At 37.5% G+C, this 23,854-nt stretch overlaps 3 protein-coding genes, 1 long non-coding RNA gene and 1 other non-coding gene across 5 annotated transcripts; 3 read left to right on the forward strand and 2 right to left on the reverse strand.

Annotated features, from left to right (window-relative positions):
* The first annotated feature begins 321 nt into the window (after positions 1–321).
* Positions 322–7,940, forward strand: LOC101745228 (transmembrane protein 209). The gene is made up of 9 exons (XM_004926148.5): positions 322–481; positions 569–697; positions 1,158–1,333; positions 1,794–2,079; positions 3,168–3,280; positions 3,958–4,058; positions 4,579–4,702; positions 5,813–6,090; positions 6,568–7,940. Coding segments are annotated over exons 1-9 (1,347 nt in total). The 5' UTR covers positions 322–479; the 3' UTR covers positions 6,706–7,940.
* Positions 7,941–8,751: 811 nt separating this feature from the next.
* LOC732909 (AAA family ATPase) lies at positions 8,752–10,236 on the reverse strand. Its single transcript, NM_001046910.1, is given in 1 exon segment — positions 8,752–10,236. A coding segment is annotated over 1 exon segment (1,305 nt). The 5' UTR covers positions 10,187–10,236; the 3' UTR covers positions 8,752–8,881.
* A 1,901-nt stretch (positions 10,237–12,137) lies between these two features.
* LOC119629989 (guanine nucleotide-binding protein subunit beta-5) lies at positions 12,138–21,647 on the forward strand. The gene is made up of 6 exons (XM_038017770.2): positions 12,138–12,478; positions 13,401–13,537; positions 14,172–14,290; positions 14,984–15,185; positions 16,306–16,779; positions 17,498–21,647. Exons 1-6 carry the CDS (start codon positions 12,358–12,360, stop codon positions 17,507–17,509), a joined length of 1,065 nt encoding a protein of 354 aa, XP_037873698.1. The 5' UTR covers positions 12,138–12,357; the 3' UTR covers positions 17,510–21,647.
* Positions 18,906–19,046, forward strand: Mir3277 (microRNA mir-3277). Its single transcript, NR_107562.1, has one exon. It is a non-coding gene; the product is annotated as a microRNA mir-3277 (primary transcript).
* A 43-nt stretch (positions 21,648–21,690) lies between the features above and the next one.
* On the reverse strand, positions 21,691–23,776 carry LOC134200634 (uncharacterized). Its single transcript, XR_009975630.1, has 3 exons — positions 22,709–23,776; positions 22,358–22,444; positions 21,691–21,996 (listed from the first exon to the last, which is right to left on the reverse strand). It is a non-coding gene; the product is annotated as an uncharacterized LOC134200634 (long non-coding RNA).
* Between the last annotated feature and the right edge of the window lie 78 nt (positions 23,777–23,854).

Raw genomic sequence — 23,854 nt, forward strand, 5'->3', positions numbered from 1 at the left:
TCGAATCGAATTATGTATTTATTGCAAAATTGCCCTACGTAACCAATTGAGCGATATTACGTTATAAGAGTGGACGATCCTAGCATCAACCTATTTCGTCATAGCACCTCCTACTTCTCTTCTAACTTCCACGATTCGACCTATCTCGTCCACAAGCAGATTTTGATTTTTTGCAGGATATGGCAGGATTTCTCAGATTCTTCGATTTCAATCATTAATATATTTATTTGAAGCATTCCATTTCACTTTTTCGTAAAACAAACATAGTTTCGGCATTTTGTCACAGAAGAATACATTGTTGTTTGAGCTCAGTTCCGATTGCTTGTACAATAGACGATGAGAAGAATTTGACATCTGACAGATTTACCAACAAAAAATAATGCCGGTTTCGAATTAAAATTGGTCCTAATTAATGGCAGAGAGTAGTTAAACTTAACTATTCCCACCTTCTCATTTGATGTTTGACATCAATAATCGAAATGTAAGTAATACAGAACAGAATAAAATAGATAAATATTTGAAGATATTTAAAAGTGTGGTTATGCATAACATTTGTGTTTATATCCAGGTCCCTCAGTCCAAATTCTAGCCTTGTGAGGCGCACGATTGACTTGAATTATGAAAATAAGAAGCGTGCGAACTCTCTAAAGTGGATCGCGGTCAACGGCATATTGTTCGCAATATTCATATATGACTTGTAAGTATAAAGAGTCGAGGATAATTCGAAAATAGCTTTTCGTCCAATATATAAATAAATTACGAATATTAAGTTAAACAATCTCGTCGCATTTCCTTTTTAAAAAGTTAGTTATTATTTGAATAGAGATTGAAAAATTACAAAAAAAATATTAAAACATTTAACTTTTGAACTAAGCATAACATTTGAACAAATATTTGAACCTTTCAGCAAAGCATCGAATATTAATTTAATTATACAAGAGTTCAATAATAGAGAGGTTATAATACCTTTATGTTTTTCTTTTTATCATACAGAAATGTGAATTGGTTGCACACAATCTTTCATAGTAAGAGTTACACAATGATGTACCTACTAATTAAAAACATAAAATAGTTTTTAATTTTAGCATGTTGCTGTTTTACTTTGGCCAATCACTGTCTACCCTTCCTCTATACTAATTTATTTTGAAATTCTGTAGATCATGCAAATGCCCAGGGTACACATCAATCCTGCATTATGTTGAGCTAGGCCTTGCTACGGTACTGGCTGCTAACCTTATCCAACACACACTGCAATTGTTGCCAAGACGAGCTGCATCTGTTGCCATCTCACCTACTCAACAGAAGTTACTAGGTCTTAGTGATGCTGATCTGGGTTTGTATTATGCTTGTATTAAACTACTGGATTGAATGATTTTCTTTCAGATAAAAAACCCATTAGGCTTATCAGATCATATTATATAGTATACTTCAATGTGGTTAGCATTTTGAAATGTTATATCCCTATCCAAAAGCTATATATCATCTAGGTTATCAATTTTACTCATAAAAGTGAAATAAATATAACTTAACTAGAAATTGTTTTTATAAAAAACTAAGTATATGTCTAAATCATGATCAACAAGGTATCTTTTAATATGTACATTTAATACATAATATGTAATTAAGAAGTTGAATTTTAATGAGTTATAAAAAAAATTTAGTTTGTATCAGTTCCAATAAAGCGGTCAACATAATGCATTTATTAATAAGTCAGCAGGTACTAACTATGATAACAGGTGCAATATGTTTGCATCATTCCACAACATTTTCTGAATGGCGTACACTATTCACAGATTCGTCATTCGTAATATCAAAAGCGGACATCAGTAGTTCCAGTGCTGTGAAGGATGATGATGCGTGGCCAGTAGATGCACTGTCTATATCCTCTCGCATGCAACAAGCTCGAGACACGTCTCCTCCTTCTTCACCCCCATCTCCTAATTCGCCTCCCTCGCCTCACTCTCCACATATATCTCCTCGGAATAGATCATCTCCCCTCACAAATTCACCACACTCACCTGAACGGTTTGCGAAAGACGAATTTATCTCTGATAGTCGGGGCTTAGCTGATTATCTTAGGTATGTTATTAATTTCTGTATTATTTAATTGTAATAGAATGATAATTAGTAAACGTGTTCACTTAATTCTTTTTTATTGGTATAAAATCTTGTCATAGTACCAAGAGGCATTAAGTACCTATTTTCCAGTACCTACTGGTGCGCATAGAAAGCACAATGCGAGACAAGATCAAAACCTCAATTGCATTGGAAAAATAGTTAACTATTCTAACCAAAGCACAAGATTAACAGACATTCTTGGAATACATGACTATGTAGATAAAATACACAACCCGTGTAAGCATAGGAAAATATTTTAACCTTGCAACATTCATTAATAAGGAAAATAAAAAGCATAATTAATATATTTTATTATTGAATTAACTTAATTACAAGCCTAAACATGTTCGTCGCCACCTCAACTATATCCCGTATGCTTCCGTGGAGGCCCCATCATCTCCTATGGTCAACTATGGGAGACGATCGTTGTATGCGCTGCTGAATGTGGCGTACACAACTTGAGATTTAGGTAGGAAGAAATCACTGAAAGTTAAAGAATATCCGTTTATTATCTACCTCGCTAACAAGTAACTAATTCTATCTATGTTGACGTGGTGAGTACCGCTGTATATAAGTGCTGATTACTCACGTCATCTCGGATCCTCCCGATCCACTAACGGTGCTTTTAGGTACTTCAAGCATTGGTCACTGTTCTCGTCGAACCCGTCGCTTGCGACGAAGGGCTCGACGAGTAAATTAACTCTCAGATACAGCCCACTGAGTTTCTCGCCGGATCTTCTCAATGGGTCGCGTTTCCGATCCGGTGGTAGATTCTGCTCTGCACGGCTCTTGCTAGGGTTCGTGTTAGCAACGTCATCAGGTTTGAGCCCCGTGAGCTCACCTACTAGCCACGGTTACGCTGAAATAGCCTCTCAAGGCTATCAGCTTAGGTAGGAAAAAAAAAAAGCTGATTACTGGCGCTTTATACTATGATTTGAGTAAAGCGATGTAAAAGTGCTGATGTGAATGCACGCGTGCCCTGTACGATACATGACTCGTACACTAGTGTTGAATTTAATATGATTTTGACTTAACCGGTGACGTTACAGACAGTATGAGGAGCGCAGTCGAGCCGAGGAGACGACCGCGACCGAAGTCCCCACGTGGGGCCTGCAGTTGGCGCCCGCGCACTCTCCCGCCCTGCACTATCAACTGGCCACTGGTACGCTTACTTCTAGAATTTAAGCTGTCCAAGAAAGCAGCATTCACATTCTGGTTTTAATGAAATTCAGAAAGTGTAAATGTCACAATAATATCTCGTCGACAGACGACGGGCGTGCCTGTCTTTTTTTTTTTTTGCTTTGATGGGTGGACGATCTCACAGCGCACCTGGTGTTAAGTGGTTACTGGAGCCTATAGACATCTACGACGTAAATGCGCCACCCACCTTGAGATATAATTTCTAAAGTCTCAAGTATAGTTACAACGGCTGCCCCACCCTTCTAACCGAAACGCATTACTGCTTCACAGCAGAAATAAACAGGGCGGTGGTACCTACCCGCGCGGACTCACAAGAGGTCCTACCACCAGTAAAATTTTACACAATATTTTACAGACCCTATCTAGAGCCATCTCAATATTGGCTAAACCTTGATTTCTTACAGTTCACCCTCCACGGTCCAACCTAAACCGATCCATAGATGTCTGAACATCAAGCTTGTAGGATCACTTGAGACTAAATGTATTACATTGTATATTATATTAGGTACTCGTTCAAATTTAAATACATAACTTTTATGTAACAGCATTACAATGGTTCAAATCGATGCCCATCACCAGATCGTTCATAATTACTTTTACTATTTATATGAATTCGGCAAATATATTTGTTACTTACAGAAGCTTTTCGTAGTTCAGAGGAAGGAGGCCCGGTGCCGGCCCTAAGGAGGCTGCAACTCGACCCGCAGAGGCTCACACAATTCAATCTTAATCTGAGACTGGTCTGTAACATCATTGTTGTTAGAAAACTTTGTTGTCACATTGACAGCTCGTGCTGAGATGTGAACTAGATTTGTAAACCATCCCATCTATACTAGTGAAGTAACTTCGAAAAGGGTTTCTAAACCGAATAGCATGTGTGGGTTCATCGATCTCCTTCATATACGTCTGAGGTTGTTACTGCTTATCACATTATTAATTATAGGCACATTCGATAATGTCAACAACCTGTTTTTTATTGCATAAACAACTTGGTACATTTGATCTTAAAACATTATGAACCCGTAGACCGCTACGAGACTACACGCTTGTTTCCTGAGCCTCCGTAAGAGGTTTCTGGAAGACGTTCGTCAGAATCAGTTCCTCTTGTCACCTAATTTATTTAGAATCTAATCAATCATCTCTCTAGAATCGCCTAGATCTAGATAGAAGTTTATAGTTTGTAACGTTATATAATTACTTAATTAATTGAAGTGATCAAGTTATCTTTAAGTAAATCAAATTGTCCTTCCAATCGTCCAGTGGATCCACGTGACAATCCTCGAGCGTCTGGCAAATGAGCTGGACCGGCCTGATGCAGGGCAGGGACTGGCTCCATTCCTAGCTATACACACTGACCAACAGTATCTCATCAAGCGGATCAAAGGTAACACTTGCTTCTTCATCGGTACTGGGGGTGTAAGTTAATAATATCATTAATTTATGTAAGTGTTTATGTTATCTCTTTTTTGTCGTCTCCCACCGCTGTCATGTATACTGGTCAGAACCTCTGCATTAATTTCGTAAACCGATATGTTCCCTGAATATTGTTTGCCACGTACCATCTAATAATGCTATGAACTTCTCCCAAATGACGTTTGAGGAATGTTGTCAGCGGTAGGCAGAGACTTGGTTGTTCCCCTTGCGTTGCTGATCTCCATGAGCCACTGTGGCCAAACACCATGATACGTACTGTATGCTTAGTTTTTTTTTTTTTTTTTTTATTGCTTAGATGGGTGGACGAGCTCACAGCCCACCTGGTGTTAAGTGGTTACTGGAGCCCATAGACATCTACAACGTAAATGCGCCACCCACCATGAGATATAAGTTCTAAGGTCTCAGTATAGTTACAACGGCTACCCCACCCTTCGAACCGAAACGCATTACTGCTTCACGGCGGAAATAGGCGGGGTGGTGGTACCTACCCGTGCGGACTCCCAAGAGGTCCTACCACCAGTGATTACGCAAATTATAATTTTGCGGGTTTGATTTTTATTACACGATGTTATTCCTTCACCGTGGAAGTCCATCGTGAACATTTCTTGAGTACGTATTTCATTAGAAAAATTGGTACCCGCCTGCGGGATTCGAACACCGGTGCATCGCTACACACGAATGCACCGGACGTCTTATCCTTTAGGCCACGACGACTTCAGAGAGAGACTTCAGAGTTGCATTATAACCTATAAAAAATAATTTACCTGCCAAAAAATATATTATTATTATTATTGACAATTGTGTATATGATAAACATAAATGTTACACAATTAGATAGACTGAAATTATCACGGTGGCAAATTTTCATCATGGAGGTCGTTCCTGAACATGTCTTCAGTACTTAGAGGAGAATGAGTATCAAGGTCGTTCGGAGTGAGCACGCACATTTCTCAGATGCCAGTTTATGTCTTTTAATTTTTCATATCTCATTTAATTTTATTTTCTTAAGCGATTTATTAAAGTACAAGCAGTTTTGTATTAATGACTTAATGTCTTTCAGAACTGTCCCGGGGCGGGTGCATGAGTGCTTACAAGTGGGACGGAGGTAGTTCTGACTGGGACGAATCCAGGCCTCCCGATGCGGAGCTAGTGCTTCGGCTAGTGGCCACATATCTAGACACTCAGCTTCCTTCGAACGGTGGAACCAAGCCCTTCACGGACGGACATCTCTCTGTGGCACCCAACCCTCCACCGAGGGGGCCCAGAGTTTTGGGGATTCATCGAGTGACAATGAGGCCTCCACACTATGTGCTGGTCTTGGAGGAGGAAATTGTTGAGGTGAGAATTATGTTTTTATAATTTAGCTATTAATTAATTTAAAAAAAGATATGAAGATATGTTTTTGAGAAATAATGTTACTGGGTGTGTTGCAAAGATGCACGGGTCAGTCCATCCTGCCTGGTGCAGTAGTTATACCATTCAATTGATATTTTGATATTGCGATGTTTGTGGGATCTCGTAAAGAGATAACCTCCGGCCCGTCGAAGCTGTTGTTTATGAACGAAAACTTTTGACTGGTGGGCTGTATAAACTAAATGTTACATGTCTCTAGGAAAATATATTTACTTTAAGTTCTGTGGACACAGTGTGATTCGCGAAACAACGACAGAACAACCCCGATCCATTAAAAATAAAATGGAATTAAAATGGTATGGGGTCGTTTAGTACTAAAGTTTACTCCGAGTTGAACACAAGTGGTGGTGGTGGTTCATCGTTGGCTTCAAGTGTTGTACCACGTTACTTGTGGGTGCACAGGTGTGTCGGGGCCGCAACAACATGCTGCACACGCTGCTCATGTTCGTGGCGGCGGCCGCGCGCGCCCAGCCCCCCGCGCTGCGCCGCGTGCACCTCGGCCGCGCAGGACTCAACATGCTGTGGATCATCGGCCGCTGAACGCATCTGTGTGCTCACTCAGAGTCTAACGTTCTCGATAACGTTAAAGTTAACTCAAATATGTATGAAGTTGGAACAGCGCCCCTGGCGGCAAACGTACGCAAACGTTCCAACTTCGAAGATTTTGAATCAACTTTTACGCTGTCGAGAACGTTAGAGACGCGCACTAAGCACACAAGTCATTAATAGTTAAAGTAATCATCCTCAATCCTGATAATAGTACTGGTTATTGTATTGTTAGTTATAGTTATTGTACTGTCGTCAGTCTTTGATATGAGTGCCAATTTACAAATTAATCAAAATTCAGTTTCTTAAAATTTCGTTGAAAATTAAAATTGGATGTTCGATTTATTCGATTACCTATACTTGCCACAGATGGCGCGGGAGCAGCTGACTAATGGGTGTGTTATGTTTTGATCGTTTAGTTCAGAATACGCATTCACTAATGTTCGGACATATCCTCTTGCTTGTGCGGTCGCTATGGGACAATGTACTTAATTGATTGATTGATGTCCATATAATTATAACTGTGTAGATGACGACTGGCTTTATTGGTTAACTCCAATAAATATCACAATTTTTTGAAGCTGGAACGCGATCTGTCCGTCATACGTACTACCTATGTCTAGACTAACTTTAAATTTATTTGTAAATCAAAATAACTGACACGCACAATATAACATGTGTATTTATTGTCAAAAAATGAATACACGGATCAGGCGTGTAACGCTGTATGGGGGATTTGATATTAAGGCTAAGAAATATAAAACATAAACTCATCGCGTCGTTTACCAAGAAGAGAACATCGTCTGCCGACGTGCCTTACTGAGTGTAAGCGAACCTACGGATAGTGATGGTAATACAGGCGACAGAGTGACCTTAAAAAGTCTTCATGAAACTTTTTTCAAAATTCTGACATATGGGTTCAGTGACCTCGTGCAGCGCGGGGTAGGACATCGCCTGCCAACTTCGCATTAAATGACTGGTTGACGACGTAAATTCCACACACTCTTAATTATTTTTGTTTCTTGTACGTTCGTATGTTCGATTGAGTTGAGATCTTGGAGGCGCGCTAGTTTTAATAAATTACGTAGGTACTTCATCGGTTAAGTGCAGAACGTAACTACCTTTTATAAATTTAATGTTTTAATGTATAATTACGTGATGAATTCACTTGTAGGTAAGACTCACGATTAGTTGTAAGTTTTATGGAATAAATAATTATTATTTTTGAATGTTTTTTTTTCTACCACTTGTTTAAATCTTTCATTTCAGTAATAACCAACCAATCTTGCTATAATCATACATTGTTATATTAATTAGCAATATAGTATTTCTAGTATATCCCTGGTGTTATAAATAATATTATTATCATTTTAAAAATGCAGTAAAAATCTTGCTTAATGTGGATACGTAATATAAATGCTAAAATTAATAGTCAGTCAGCCTGCACAAGAAATGAAAGTACCTTGACATAAGAATTTTCGTCAGGACTTCCACTATCATCTGTGCCAGTTTCATTTCGATCAAGGTCCAATTCATCATGATGTCATTCACCAGATGTGGAAAAATAGCCAAGGACACTTTTCTATTACAAATTTTCATTGTTCAATTGGTTCTTCATCTTGTTAGTACCATAATTACAAAGCCATGTTCAACTTCCAGTTAGAGTATGTGTTTCTGGAGTTCATGATGAGACAAAATTGTAGTTTAAGACTACTTAACATGTAATTTTTTAACTTAATACCAACTTTTATAACCAGTAGATCGTATCAAGGAGTCCAAGAAAGGCTATTTGGTTTAAGCAACATTTTTAAGTAACTTTACAGGAGAGCTAATTAAAGTTTAAAATTTAGAAAAAATATCAAAACAGAAAACTTCTTAAGCTATTTGAATGGAGTAGACTTAATTGCAGTTCAATTAGAAACATCGAAAGATCATCTATTAAGCGAAATGTTGCTTAAACCAAATAAATAACCTTTCACCCCTCAATATTATTTTTGCAATGAATAGAAAGAATGTGAAGTTAAAAATTAAATTAATTTAATTTTCTTATAATTACAATAGTCTTATAGGTAAGTTTGAGGCTTCTTATGTATTAGTTGAGTACAAAAATATATGAATACAATTACATTCTTCCTACAAAATTAATTATGTTAAATATATTCCTCATTACTTAATGTCCATTAGTAACTACTACAGGAGGGGGTCTTTGATTGTGTTCATCGTCTAGTTGTGTTGCATCTTCAAGGTATTGGTGCAGCGCTGCATATAACCACTCAATAAATATAAGAAGGTCTGGTGCCTTCATACCTCGTCCCTGTAATGTGGCTAGAACAGGCAAACGACGCAGTGCCCTCCCACTCAGACCTCGTGCTGCTGCCTCTTGTGCTAATCCCCACAGGCGCACACTTGCACGTGATCCTGCACTCTCGGCAAACCTTGCACTCTCTAACACACACAGTGAAAACACACGTTCCCGTTGTGTTATTACACCTCGTGCCATAAGCTCACTACAGCATCCACTCAATACTTGGTAGGCGGCACGGGCTGATGGTGGTCCCACAAGCCGTTTTAAATCAGCACGGTCCACAAAAGCCACATCAATCGCGCCTGTTACGTTTGATGTTGTCAAAACGAGAACATTAGGAAATCGCCTTAATCGGTCCAGCTGAGTTAGAAGAGCGTTCACGGCGCGAATAGAGTCGCTCGGTTCGAGGCCGGCAATTGCAGCTCGTCTTGCGGCCGCTAATGATTCTACCTCATCTACGAGCACGACTGCTAGTAGCCGGCGATCGGACACAATCTCAACGACGCGTTCAAATAATCTAGCGACGAGCTTTCCACTCTCAGCAAACCACTTTGAAAATAGTCCATGTGCATTTATTTCGACTAGTCTAGCTCGCGGGAACCGGTCACCTAGTCTGATGGCGAGTTTCTGAGCCAGAGCGCGACACAGGCTCGTTTTCCCTGTCCCTGGTGGTCCGTGTAACAACACAACACGATTACAACTCACAATGTGTGGGTCAACACCGCGATCAGCAAAGTCTAGTGCAGTCTCCACAAATCTAACTGTGTCTTCTTTTAATTTCGTATCATACACTAAGTTCTCCCAGAGACCGTGAAAATCTTGAGCTGGTAGAGACCATACGTCTGCGGCTGCAAATTCTTCTCCCGTTGAAGCATCGGTCATGGTATCAGTCTCTACTCCGAACGTATCTAGCTTGTAAACGTGGTAGATCAAGTCCACGGCAGTAGCTGACACCTCTGTATGGTGATCAACATCACAGAATGTTATAGAGTGGACGTGCTCCTGTAGTTCTATATTTTCTTCAAGTTCTGGTCCAGTGATACTAGCACCAGGAGTTAAACAAACGTAGTTTGCTAAATGTGAATGAACGAGATCTTTAATACGGTCTTTACACAGCCGGCTTTCTCGTTTTTGAGCGACTTCGACGTGTAATGAATTTTTTAAATTCATTTTGGTTTCGAGAAAAATTAATTTAATGATATGTAATCGAAAAGAAAACTTTTGTATTTTCAAAATTTAAAGCTAACGTATGATATTGACAATCATTGCTTTTTTTAGGATTTACTGACCTGGCATTGAGATCTTTAAGACAGACAATCCTTAATGCTTATCCTGTTTTGAAAATTCAATTTCCTGTGCACAATACAACATACATACTTTGCTGAGTTGTGGTTTAATGTATTTTTTTTTGTTTTGTCTATTTCTACCACCTTCTTATGAATTCGTATCCCAAGTAACGTGCAGTATGCAAACGTTTTGAATTATTATAATTGAATAAATGTCACTATAAATAATCTTGATCTTTTGCAGGGTACTTACTACTGGTGATAGGGCATCTTACTGATATTGTGAGCCAACACGAATAGATATAACCAATTAACCTTTACGTTATGGTTTGAAAGGTAGAGCCTGTAGCGTACTAATAAAACTAACTTAGAGCGCATATTGTCTCATGGAGAATGTGAGCATTTACGTTGTTGTATGGGCTACAGTAACCACTAAGCACCAGGAGGGCTGTGAGCTCGTTCCCCATAAAGTATAAGCTAAGCATCCATGCAATAAAAAAATATATTGAAAAAGAGTGCTATTGTGCATTAATGATGGTGATTATATGATTTTTTGGTGGTGATGGTGATTATATAATATATAATAATAATGGTGATTAGGTTGTCGAATAGCTCGACACCTTGAGAAGATTACAGTCTTTTGGAAAGTCCAGGTTTGTAAATTATACCATTTTCTTGCTCCAGAATGTACATTTACGACTTTTGGGAAGAAAATGAAGAATGAAGTTAAGTTTATTTCGTAAATTTAGTTTCCTTAAGCTTAAAGTATAATAAAGGTAAAGTTCATTAATATTTTAATATCATTAGAGTATTTCATAAAGTGCGAAAGAATTTTAAAATCCAACTAAATCACTGTACGTGGCTTCTGATCTAAATTCCCACCAATTAAATAACAAAAATGGTCTATATTTGTTCCAGGGTATTTAATTTTATGTATGAAACAAGCCTTGGCATTTAAATAAAATATAAATTTGGGTGAATGGTGTGATTTTTTCGTCATTTATCTTTGAGAAAAGATTAAAATCCAATTTCATTGCCTTTGCTTCTAAACAAAAAAATCAAGCCATAGATTATTCCATAATTTTCAATTGAGTGTTTTGGCGGGAGCATGCGAAACCAAGTAGATAAGTATGTAGGTACCTAGTTTGAATTGTTTTTAACTTTTTATTTAGGTCTTAAACACCTATATGTACTTACATGTATGTATATGTGTATATATGTTTATGTATGATATCTATTTAATACCTGTGAAATGTGGGAAAATAAAACAAAACTGCTGGACGTAGCTTTTCGAGATTTTCCAAATAGTCCACTGAAAAAGTCTTCTTTCATGTTAGACGGTATTATTTGAGGGGACTAGGCTCTGGAGGTGAGGGGCTATTTTAAAACACTGACATCATGGTCAATATATATTACAAACACTACACTATTACAAATTTACAATATTTTATGTTTATATAACCCTAGGATGTTTCACTGTCCGTGTCTAGGTGAGAAGTACGTTGTCATCAGAAAACAATCATCTGTTTTAACATTTTATTTTTATTTATTTATTTATTATCATTTATTTAAACATTCCGGTATTCGAAAATTGTCACTTCACCTGTGACAGGTGTTGCCTGCCATTACTTACGCATTCAAATTCCAACATTTCATCCTAATGGATTAATGTCTCAAATAAAATAACGTCACCTCATTTGTTCATTTTCATTTTTCACTTCATAGTAAATTTAAATAACAGAATAAAATTAAATAAAAGATGGGACTGTATGGTGTGATACCTACGCCTTTCCTCTTGGCAAATGGAATTACTATACTACGATTGTCAAAGTTTGACATCAAACTGACATATCGAATGGGTCAGTAAAAAATATAAGTAGGTAGGAAATTGAATATCGATTTACTTCTGTATAATTCGGAATAAAGATTAAGTTATGTGAAAGTAATTGTTTGGAAAATGCGAATATGTTCGTCGTCTTAGTGTTCTGATGGTGTGGAATTGAGTACCTAGCTGTGGAGGGCACTGGTAAAGGGGATGCGGTGGTGAAGTGCACGATGGCGGCCGACACGGCGGTGTCCGCCAGCCCCGAGGAGACTTTGGAGTCCCTGTTACGAGAAGTCGAAGCACTTAAGCAAAAGCTCGAGGAGGAACGCCAGAAACTTAATGATGTCTCGTGTGAGTAAGCTTAGGTTATATACGATTCTAAACCTTACTTTAAAGATTTTGTATACACACCAGGCATATTCGATTCAGAAAGCCTTTTCTGAAATTTGGATCAATACTAAATTTGCTTAATTCACAAGTAAATACATAATAAATATATTATCATTATATAAAATAGACGTAAAATTTATTGTCTTTGCTTTAGATAAAAAACAATTCTTCCATATAAATATTTTTAGTTGAATATAAAAAGGCATATTTCGTTAAACCGAAAAAGCCATCCAGTCCAAATTACTTACATTATATTTATATGGGTGCTTAGTATACTTATGTGTATATAAGTAAACATTTAATTGTGTATATCAGTCACTGGTTCGCAAAGTACAGTGAACCCAAGCTTAGAGCTTAGTGACCAAGTTTGGTTTGTCCCTGACTATATGTTATTTTTGTATAAAATAAAAAATGTCATAAGACTTAGTACCTACATGATTACAATTGGTGTTTATTTCTGTTTTACTAAAAAAACAATTAAAAACAAAACTTTATTTTGAAAAACTTTAAAAATGACACAGGTAGGTGTAAAGGTATTTGGTTTAAGCTCATTTTTGCAACTTAACAAGAGAGCCATTCAAAGTTTAAAATTTGAGAAAAATATAACAAAAAAACTTTTTTAGCTATTTATGTATGTATGAATGGAGTAAACTTAATTGAAGTTCAATTAAAAACTCGATGCTAATATCAAGCAAAACACACCTTTAATTTCAAAGATAACTGTCACATATTAAATGTTTAATTGAATGCTTTCTATGCCAAAATGAAGTTTTTGCAAATACACAATGTTTTCATTTAACATAAAGATGTTTGACATCAGACATGCAGTAAGTAAACCTGAGCTAAATAAAATTATTTAACAATATTTAATATGATAAAACAGTATCGAGTATTGCTGAGAAACTGGAGCCCATAACATTCCCAAATCTGAAGTTACGCAGAGTGCTGAAAGGGCACCAGGCTAAAGTATTGTGTTCAGACTGGTGTCCTGATAAGAGACACATTGTTTCCTCTTCACAGGTATGTTTATAACTAAAGCTAAATTTTGTACTAGCTCAGGATAGATGCCCATCCATTGTACTAAGGAAGTTGAATTATTTTTATTAATTTTTTATTTTTTATTGCTAGATGGGTGGACGAGCTCACATCCCACCTGGTGTTAAGTGGTTACTGGAGCCCATAGACATCTTCGACGTAAATGCGCCACCCACTTTGAGATATAAGTTCTAAGGTCTCTGTATAGTTACAACGGCTGCCCTACCCTTCAAACCGAAACGCAATGACAATCTTACATCTCTTAGCGTTTATATTGTGGTATCTATAGGCTCTGAACCCTGGCACTCAAGCTTCGATGTGTGTTCTACATAGCAATACCGCTGAACGGATTTGATCTGATCTAGTAACCACGAGCCTGTTGTTGAGCAGGCCTGTTGAGTTAATTCAATTATTAAATGGGAGCCAAGTTATTCACACAAGCCAAGGGTCTGCAATATTTGGCGTGGAAAGAGTAAAAAATTACAATTTACAAATATTAAAGACCCTCTAAAAATTCTTACCAAAATGTACTGCTGTGTCTATGTGTGCTGTTGAAAGCACAATATCAATCAATCATTTGTAGAACTTGGCTGAACTATGTTTTGTTTTTAAATTGCAGGATGGTAAAGTCATAATATGGGATGCATTCAATGCAACCAAAGAATCAACAATCTCAATGCCCAGCACGTGGGTAATGGCTTGTGCCTATGCCCCATCCGGGACATTGATTGCAGCTGGGTATGTTTTACAATAATTTAATCAATTACTTTTGATAAAAACACTAATGTAATTTGCCCGTAATTTAATCATCTAATTTAAATATTTGGAATAACCGTTTATTTTTATTTGATCAGCTAGGTTGTGGTAAAACCTTTAGTGTTAGTTTGTTGACCAAATAATAAACTTAAGTGAATCTGTGAGTGTTTTCTTGTTCTCATAGGTAGGCTTTACTCATGGATGACAGCAATGTCAAATGTGCAGCCAAAATGCTGTTAACCCCTGAGTGGTTTTTATTGACATTTCGTAGATCAGGAAATACCACAGAGGAAAGTTCTTTTAAGAGCCAGACTGTATGTAACAAAAATAATCTCTAGGACAAGTGATAGGATGATAAAAAGTAGATGATGGAATCATCTCAAACAATTCTTATAAATTGTTGTTAATACCAATTTGAATTTGACATTATTGTTTAACTTTAATTCATTAAATATGATGAATTACAGTTATCATATATAGTGTTAGATGAACTTTAAAGGAACAGTAATTTATAAAATAAATAAAAGTTTAATATTTCAAACTATTATCCTTAAGCTAGAAGCCATAAGCTCATTACTTAGTTATTTTTATCAAATGACTTGGTTATTTATTAACGCCTTAGTTTAGTTAAGGCATTTGATACACAAAACATTATCATATACGTTTCTATACCAGGGGTTTGGACAACAAGGTCACAGTGTTTCCTATAGGAGGAGATGAGGAGCCTGGCGTACGTAAGAGGACTGTGGCCACGCACACGTCGTATATATCGGCCTGCTTGTTCCCAAACACGGACAGGCAACTGCTCACCGGCAGCGGGGATGGTACTTGCGCCTTGTGGGACGTGGAATCAGGGCAGTTGTTGCAGAGTTTCCAGGTTCGTAGAGTTCACCATATTGCCATCGCCAACATAGAGTAAGTTTCGCTTAGGTCTGTGTCGGTCAGGCATCCAACTCTTTAGGCAGCGGCTTGGTTCTGCCCCTGGCATTGCTGAAGTCCATGGGCGACGGTAACCACTTGCCATCAGGTGGGCCGTATGCTCGTCTGCCTACACGGGCAATAAAATTAAATAAAAGTTCTGTAATGGGCTGAGCTCAGATGTTCAGGTTAGTGAAGACCAGTTATGAGTCTGTGACTTCGGTAATCACATGTACCCCGTGTCTCTCCGGCGCAGCTACTTTGAAGAAGATTCGCCCTCTGGATCAAAAACTATGTCCCGATAACAATAAAGGTGTATCACATGTTAAAAAAAAAAGTATTTGGGTGATTTTATCTTGTTCATTAAAACTAAGCAATTTTCGCCCGACACTTCGACCCTTTGAACTATTTTTTTTTTTTTTTTTTATTGCCCTTGTAGGCAGACGAGCATACGGCCCACCTGATGGTGAGTGGTTACCGTTGCCCATGGACTTCAGCAATGCCAGGGGCAGAGCCAAGCCGCTGCCTACCGCTTAATACTCTCCACAAGCCTCGTTTGAAGAAGGACATGTCATAGCGCTCGGGAAACACCGTGGAGGGGAGCTCATTCCATAGCCGGATGGTACGTGGCAAAAAAGATCTCTGGAAACGCACTGTGGATGACCGCAGTGGCTCCAGGTAGTACGGATGAACTCTACTCCGGTGGCGGGCGGTGCGATGGTAAAAACGAGATGCCGGTATCATCTCGAACAATTCCTCAGAGCACTCCCCATGGAACATACGGTATAAAATACAGAGGGAACCAAAGTCCCTCCGCAGACCCAGAGGCTCCAAACGATCCGAGAGAATGGGATTATCGACAATCCGAACGGCCCTCCTCTGTATGGAGTCAAATGGAATGGAACTATCGCGCCCTTCTATTTAATATACTTTTTTTGTTATCATAATGCAGTTTATTCCGTATTGAAAGCTCTTCTCAAGTCAATAGAGGACTTTATTATGACTTTGTCACTTACTATTAGTTAAATTACTTTTAAATCATATTGTATTAGTATAATAATGAAGGGTGCACTGACCAGGGTCACGCAGCGGACGTGATGTGCCTGGACCTGGCCCCGTCCGAGATGGGCGACACGTTCGCGTCGGGCTCGTGCGACCGCTCCGCGCTGGTGTGGGACATGCGCACGGGCCAGCCCGTCCAGGCCTTCGACACCCATCTGTCGGACGTGAACGGGGTCAAGTACCACCCGTCCGGCGACTCGATCCTGACGGGCTGCGACGACTCCGTCTGCAGGCTGTTCGACCTGCGGGCGGACCGGGAGGTGGCGCGCTACGGCAAGGACAGCATACTGTTCGGGGTGAACTCGGTGGAGTGGTCGGTGAGCGGGCGGCTGGTGTTCGCGGGCTACAGCGACTACACGGCGGGCGCGTGGGACGCCGTGCGGGCGGCGCGCCTGTGCGTGCTGTGCGGCCACGAGCACCGCGTGGCGCGCCTGCAGCGCTCGCCCGACGGCACGGCGCTCGCCACCGCCTCCTGGGACGCCACCATCAGGGTGCGACACTAAATCTCAACAATATTTATTTATTTACTAGCTGACCCGGCAGACTTCGTAGTGCCTTATAATGTGTATACTTATAAAAATATATATAAATAAATATTATCAATTAGATGATATGATTAATTCCCACTGTTTAATAATACACCCCGCCTGTTTCTGTGGTGAAGCAGTAATTCGTTTCAGTTTGAAGGGTTGCCATTGGAAGGCAGCCGTTGTAACTACACTGAGACCTTAAAACTTATATCTCAATAATTTGTTTTATTTGATATGTATTTCTTATCTATTTATCTTTGTATGTATTTGTATGTATGTATCTATGTATTGTATATGTATTTGTTTTGGCAATGTAATTTATAACCTAGTGTTCATTTTACTCATGTCTACTGTAATTCTTTAAGTTATCGCCATGTATTAACTTCATCACAGCTACACACTTCTTGAATCTTTCACTTCATCAACGAGGGTTAACTGGAAGAGAATGCCTGCATGCCGTCAAGTTCACCTTTGTACACTATTTTGTGCAATAAAGAATTTTCATTCCTTTCATTCATTCATTCAAGGTGGGTGGCGGCATTTACGTTATAAATGTCTATGTGCTCCAGTAACCACTTAATTCCAGGTGGGATGTGAGCTCGTCCACCCAACTAAACTATAAAAAAAAACAATTCACTCTGATAAGTTGCCTTTGTAACAGTTTTTTTCTTTATTACAGATCTGGGCGTAAACTCATCACACGAGCAATAACGCGTGAATCTGATTCTTAGTCACCGAGCGATTTAATTTCTCCGTACGCCATTTTAATGGCCCGCTCCTTTGTATCGATGTTTCTATCTATTATCGATGCGTTCAAATGCAAATATTTTGAACCAAAGAATTCTCAAGATTTAACTTATAGTTTTTATTTTGTTAGAACTGCGAATAGATATGATTTAAAGATTACTTATATGTGTAGAGACATGTACTTACTTTAGAAGAAAACACAATAGCATTATCATAAAAAAACGATAAAGTTGTTTGTTAATTTATTAACTGGACAACTTTTTCGGATGCACACAAGGCATGTGAGATTGTGGTTACTTTAAATTGAATTTCAGAAAATTTCCGCGATTTACGTCAATACGATGCTTCAGAAATGTCAAGTTATTTATATTATTAATCAGATCTCATAATATAAATATTTCTCAGTAATGGAGATTAAATTGTAAATTCGTTTGTTACGAATAGTGAATTATTTTCAAATTGTTAATTAATTTTTACTTATACGTCTAATCGAAGCTGATTTAACATAAAGATCGTCTGTAAAAAGCGGTCACATGAGCATTCTCCGGAGTTGTCAGTGTCAGCTGTCACAGCCGACAGAAGTCAGCGTTGTTCAATATAAACAATATTGCCAATATTCAATCAGCGAGATCTCAAGATAAAATGAATCTTTTTTTTAAATACCCAACGATTCTCCCATCACATGTCAGTAAACAATGAATTCCACGTCTACAAATTCGGTGCGGCGGGAATTTTCACACTTAGAGCTAAGATAAAACAAATATATATTATATTTCATTTGTCAAAGTAAATTGACAGAAACAGAACAAAACTTAACAAAAACTAAAGTTTTACTGGTTATTTCTATAATTTATAAACACGTTGAAGTTCGGAGAATTGTGGCTATTGCAGTATCGTTACTCTAGCTCCGGCCGAGCCCACTCAGCAACTCTCGGCTGGCACGTATGCCTACGGTCCGACAAAATGGAAACTTTTATTATCACAACAAGGTGTCGCCGATTTCGGAAGTTTAGTGTACTGGTTCTTAATAACATTATTGTTAACATTACTATATTACTATACTAACATTATTGTTGCTACAATAATGGCTATTTCGAGCGATTCAATTATCTGACCGTATTATCAGCATGGTGAAGCTGGAAAGGCCTCCGGGCCACCAGTAATCTTTCAATCATAAAAAAAAAAATATCAGCAAAGAACGGAATAATGTACTGTCACATTATGCGCTCCTCGACAGTGACAGCTGCTGTCATATCTCATTTGTCACAAATGACAGCCCTTGTCAAATGTATGCTCTAAAATTATGGAGGGCACTTCAACCCTCCAAAACTGAAATGACTCAAATGTTTGTTGTGGGCATGTTTCTGAAATTCGATCTACGTTAATAAACCAAGTATGTAGTAGTGGTAACTCTCGCTAAGAAATAGTTTATTATGGAAATGTAAAATTTGAGTTTCGTCTGACTTGTATTTGTGAACATATTTTCTTTTTATTGAATAACGTAAAAGGTTCCTATAATATTTACGTAGTGACAATAAAGGCCCTGCTGGCTAACAATAGACAAACGTTCAATTTTTCTTTGCGTGATTTGCCCCGGACAACGGTTTTAATTTTATATCAATAGCGTTATATGTATAAGTCAGATGAAATAAGTAGCATAGAGACGCTAAGTATTTAATTAAAATAGATAATCTATATTAATAGTTCGCTAAGCGAGTAGGCTACCTATGTATTCGTGTGGTATTGTATACACATAGATCTGAGTACGTTTTCATGTCTGAAATAAAAAAAAAAGTAGGTATTTACATCTTAACATGCAAAAAATATTTGATTAACCACGAAGTGAACACCAATATACAGATTTAACTGAATTAAAAAACGTGGCGGTTCTATGAACTATGTAATTTTGATTTTATTTATTTCACTTTTGAAGTCTGTTTTCAATATATTTTACAATCTTAAATCCTCATATAAATATGAAATTTATAAAATAATTATCCACTCTGTAAAACAATTAAAAAACCGGAGATTATTATATGAGCAGATGTTATTATAGTTAATCTCATGTTGTAATATTTTTTATTTCAGCCGTGATGCATGTAAGTAAAGGACAATGCAGTGGCACACAGCATTCTGTAATTGATTTTAGACTGTTTATTATTAGGCTATCTGTTCCAATAATCAAGGTATCATTACTTCATGAAGGATGTGTCAAACCAACTTGACACAGGTGATGTTATGATAACGATCAACAGCAGTAAGAGGACCTGACTTATGTAATAGGCAGAATAGTGACAAGGGCTCAAGTGATTATTCTGCCTAAGACATAGTCATGGTTTTTGATCTGCCTGATCAACGGTTTCTTTTCTAGGTTGATATAACACAAATATACTTACTGGTGGTAGGACCTTTTGTGAGTCCGCACGGGTAGGTATCACCACCCTGCCTATTTCTGCCGTGAAGCAGTCATGCGTTGCGGTTTGAAGGGTGGGGCAGCCGTTGTAACTATACTGAGACCTTAGAACTTATAGGTGGGTGGCGCATTTACGTTGTAGATGACTATGGGCTCCAGTAACCACTTAACACCAGGTGGGCTGTGAGCTCGTCCACCCACCTAGGCAATAAAAATAATGAAATGTGTGTTACTGCGTGTCTATTGTTAAGTTTTAGTTCATTCCGTCGTACTTATAGCTAGGTCGCACGCGCGGGTGAGTGTGAGAGTCTAGATGCACTAGGTGTGCGTGACGTCAAACTTGTGACGTCATACTGCATAGAAAACTGATTCTAGAAAGTTGTTTGCCTGTTAAAGCCATAACAATATGTGGAATGTGTGTAGGTTTAGTTTATGTGTAACATAACAACGTACAGATTACTCGAGCCGTTCGAAACAGTATTGGAGTATTAAATATATACATTACAGCCTTGGCGACCGCGTCTCCAGCTCAGTTCCCGCTAGATTACTATGTAACTATACTTGAGACCTTAGAACTTATATCTCAAGGTGGGTGGCGCATTTACGTTGTGGATGTCTATGGGCTCCAGTAACCACATCACACCAGGTGGGCTGTGAGCTCGTCCAACCATCTAAGCAATAAAAAATAAAAAAAGGTTAGTGTCGAACGCATTCACTCTTACACTATGTGGAACAGTGGGATATTACATAGTTATTCGATGGTCGTTAACTAATTATAAACTATGCACACGTGATTATCGATTTAACTTCATGCGAATTATTTTGATCGATTTTCTCGATCTCGAACTACACAAAATCAATTATTATAAAATCTCAAATCTGTAATTGAAGTGTAAGTACAAAAGCGTTAAATTACGTGTTATGCAGTTAATATTAAATACAAATTTATGTTATCTAAAAAAGAAAAATACATTCGTAAAATCGAAAACAATAATTCGTTTAATCATGCATAAATCGATTTTGAAAAATAATGAGGCTTCATTGCTCACGAGTACTTAAACAGAATATCTGTATTGTTATTGAAATTTCGGATATAAATGCAGCATAATTCGGCATTGTGCGCCACTGAGTCGCATTATGCTCTGTAATTAACCATTACTTAATGGTAGTTGTCCAATTACAGAGCATAATGCGACTCAGTGACGCACAATGCCGAATTATGCTGAAGGTTAGTTGAGCATTATGCCGCATAATGCGCTCTTGTGCTGTAATTGGAAAACGGCCATTATATAGGTATAATAACGTCACTCGTCAAATTGTACCCGAGTAGAATATTTTTTTCTGTTGCACTTCGATTTAAAGTTTAAATACATAATAAAGCAATATCTACACGTGAGAGTATTAAAGTTGTATTCTGAGTTTACAGAGTTCTTTACTTGAATTAATATTTTAAAATAATATCTATCTTAGGCATGTAGATATCTTGTAAATCTGAAAAGAATGTCTTAAGTCACCATGTGGTTAACGTCAAAAAATTACATAGTTTAAACATTTTAATAAATAAGATATTTTTGTTTGTTAAGCAGCTTAGATGTCTACAGTTCTCAAATCGGCGTTATAGCGTTATCGTTCCATAAAGTATTAAATAAAAATTTGAATGTTGAGTTTCTTTTGATTATAATTATTTTCTACCTAAAAAAAAACAATGCATATTACACAATGGTAGTATTTAATTCTCGTACACACTGAATTGAATGTTGCCGGCTATGAAAACAATTTTCTGCCTTATATCATCGTGAATGGGGCTGCAGTACCGAGTGATTCCTGCTAGGCACTGCTGATCCGGAAATCTCAAGGCTTCAATACTTTTTTTTGTTGGTTTATTTCTTGGAATTTATGCTCGGAATAAATATTTAATAATATCATCAAATATTTAATTAACTTGTCAAATGTGTCTGGAACAACATAAAGCTGGCGACGTATTTGGTGTATGTATTTACGGGGTGAATTAGTGAATCCTGTAATCGTAATCAAATAGCTTTCGTTCATTCGACTTGTCTAAGCGTATCAAAACTAATTCATTGATATTTCCAATTATTTAAATTACACTTCTATCTTTTAAATTACGTCTACTATTATTTGAAAACGTAGGAAACATGAACGCCTTGTCTAAATATTGGAACACAATTAATATACTAAAAAAAAATTAGCCATTAATTTCACATTTTCTTTTGTTCTGTTTTCAAAGTTGTTCAGCAAAATTTATGAGTCAGGCCAACCTGCCCAATGCTATTTCGTTCAGTGTGACTTTATTCGGAACCAAAATGTACAAACTAATTACTGATTTTGCACTAAGCAAGGAACTTAGAGGAAACTAACCTTAAATGGATTAATGAACATAGTGGCAATATCGCAGCTGACGTTTTGTGTAAAAAAAACGTTTTTGAACAATTTGTACCCCCATTCCTTATAAAAAACGTAAAATTAATCGTATTGTAACTATCTACTGGTAGTAAACATAATTATATGTTTTGGTCTTAATGAAAAGTTTATTGACAAGGGAGAGAGGTCCTACCGCAAAACGTTACTGGTTGTAGAGCTTTTGCAAGCCCTCATTGTTAGAAAATATTGAATGAAATGAAGTAAGTTCATAAAGATTATGGCCCAGTCTCACGGTGTGTATTTCATAGATACAACGAACCGATTATACGAACGAATAATGATACCTACCATTATTACATATTGAAACCAGAAGAAATGCTTAAATAACGAAATAAAATATTATAAGTAACTTTTCGCATTCCCCCCAAATAGTTTCTTCCCCTTTTTTCAGTATGGCAATTGATTTCTTGCGACACCATTGGTGCCAATGTCGAATGCTTAAATATGAATAAATTTAATCATTATCTTAATAACATACATATTCCCTTAGATATGGAGCGGAATGAAATGAAGTTTGTTTATTTGAGATTAATCAATTGGGATGAGATTTATAAAATAAAGTCTCAGTTTTTTACTGGAAATGAATCGAAGCCACGTCTAGCGTTTCATTTTAACACATTTGTCCACTTTCACAGATACTAAGCAGTTATTAAACCACTGCTAGTACAAGTTTAGACTTGATGAAATACTAAAAAGTATAATACAAAAAAATCAAATACAAAAAAATAAAGAAATACAAAAAAACCTTTTAACTTCGCTGCTCGCGTTCTCGTTACAGTTACCCAAAAAGTCTTAAAAACCGATAATGTGGTTAATTACAAATGTCATCTCGGATCCTCCTGATCCACTAACGGTGCTTTTAGGTACTTCAAGCACCGGTCACCGTTCTCGTCGAACCCGTCGCTTGCGACGAAGGGCTCGACGAGTAAATTAACTCTCAGACACAGCCCACTGAGTTTCTCGCCGGATCTTCTCAGTGGGTCGCGTTTCCGATCCGGTGGTAGATTCTGCGAAGCACGACTCTTGCTAGGGTTCGTGTTAGCAACATCGTCAGGTTTGAGCCCCGTGAGCTCACCTACTAAAGTTAAGGCTACGCTGAAATAGCCGCTAGGGCTATCAGCTTAGGTAGGAAAAAAAAAAAAAAAAAAAAAAAATTACAAATTTTGTGATGAAATGTCTTAGAATATTAATTTTTTGAAAAATCAACAGACGTTATCTTGATGTATGCATTTAATTTGTCTATCAGGGAACTCTAAAATTCTAAGCAACATTACGTCAAATGTAGGTTTCAAAGCTACAAATCTATATTGTTCGAAAAAAATACATTAATTAAACACACACACAAATAAGCATTTTTATATTTTCTCAATGTTTGTACTGCTAGTTTCTGGACTTTGGTTGGTTTAGGGAAATTGAATCTGGTTAAAATTTTAT

The sequence above is a fragment of the Bombyx mori genome, chromosome 19 (genome assembly GCF_030269925.1).
Source record: "Bombyx mori chromosome 19, ASM3026992v2".
NCBI classification, from domain to species: domain Eukaryota; kingdom Metazoa; phylum Arthropoda; class Insecta; order Lepidoptera; family Bombycidae; genus Bombyx; species Bombyx mori.

Excerpts from the sequence above, each read along its gene's own strand:
- LOC101745228 (XM_004926148.5), top strand. Across the intron at positions 1,334-1,793 it reads TCTTAGTGATGCTGATCTGG|ATTCGTCATTCGTAATATCA; the intron begins GTTTGTATTATG and ends CACTATTCACAG. Across the intron at positions 4,703-5,812 it reads TCTCATCAAGCGGATCAAAG|AACTGTCCCGGGGCGGGTGC; the intron begins GTAACACTTGCT and ends AATGTCTTTCAG.
- LOC119629989 (XM_038017770.2), top strand. The coding sequence starts at position 12,358 with ATGGCGGCCGACACGGCGGTGTCCGCCAGCCCCGAGGAGACTTTGGAG. Across the intron at positions 12,479-13,400 it reads GAAACTTAATGATGTCTCGT|TATCGAGTATTGCTGAGAAA; the intron begins GTGAGTAAGCTT and ends ATGATAAAACAG. Across the intron at positions 13,538-14,171 it reads ACATTGTTTCCTCTTCACAG|GATGGTAAAGTCATAATATG; the intron begins GTATGTTTATAA and ends TTTAAATTGCAG.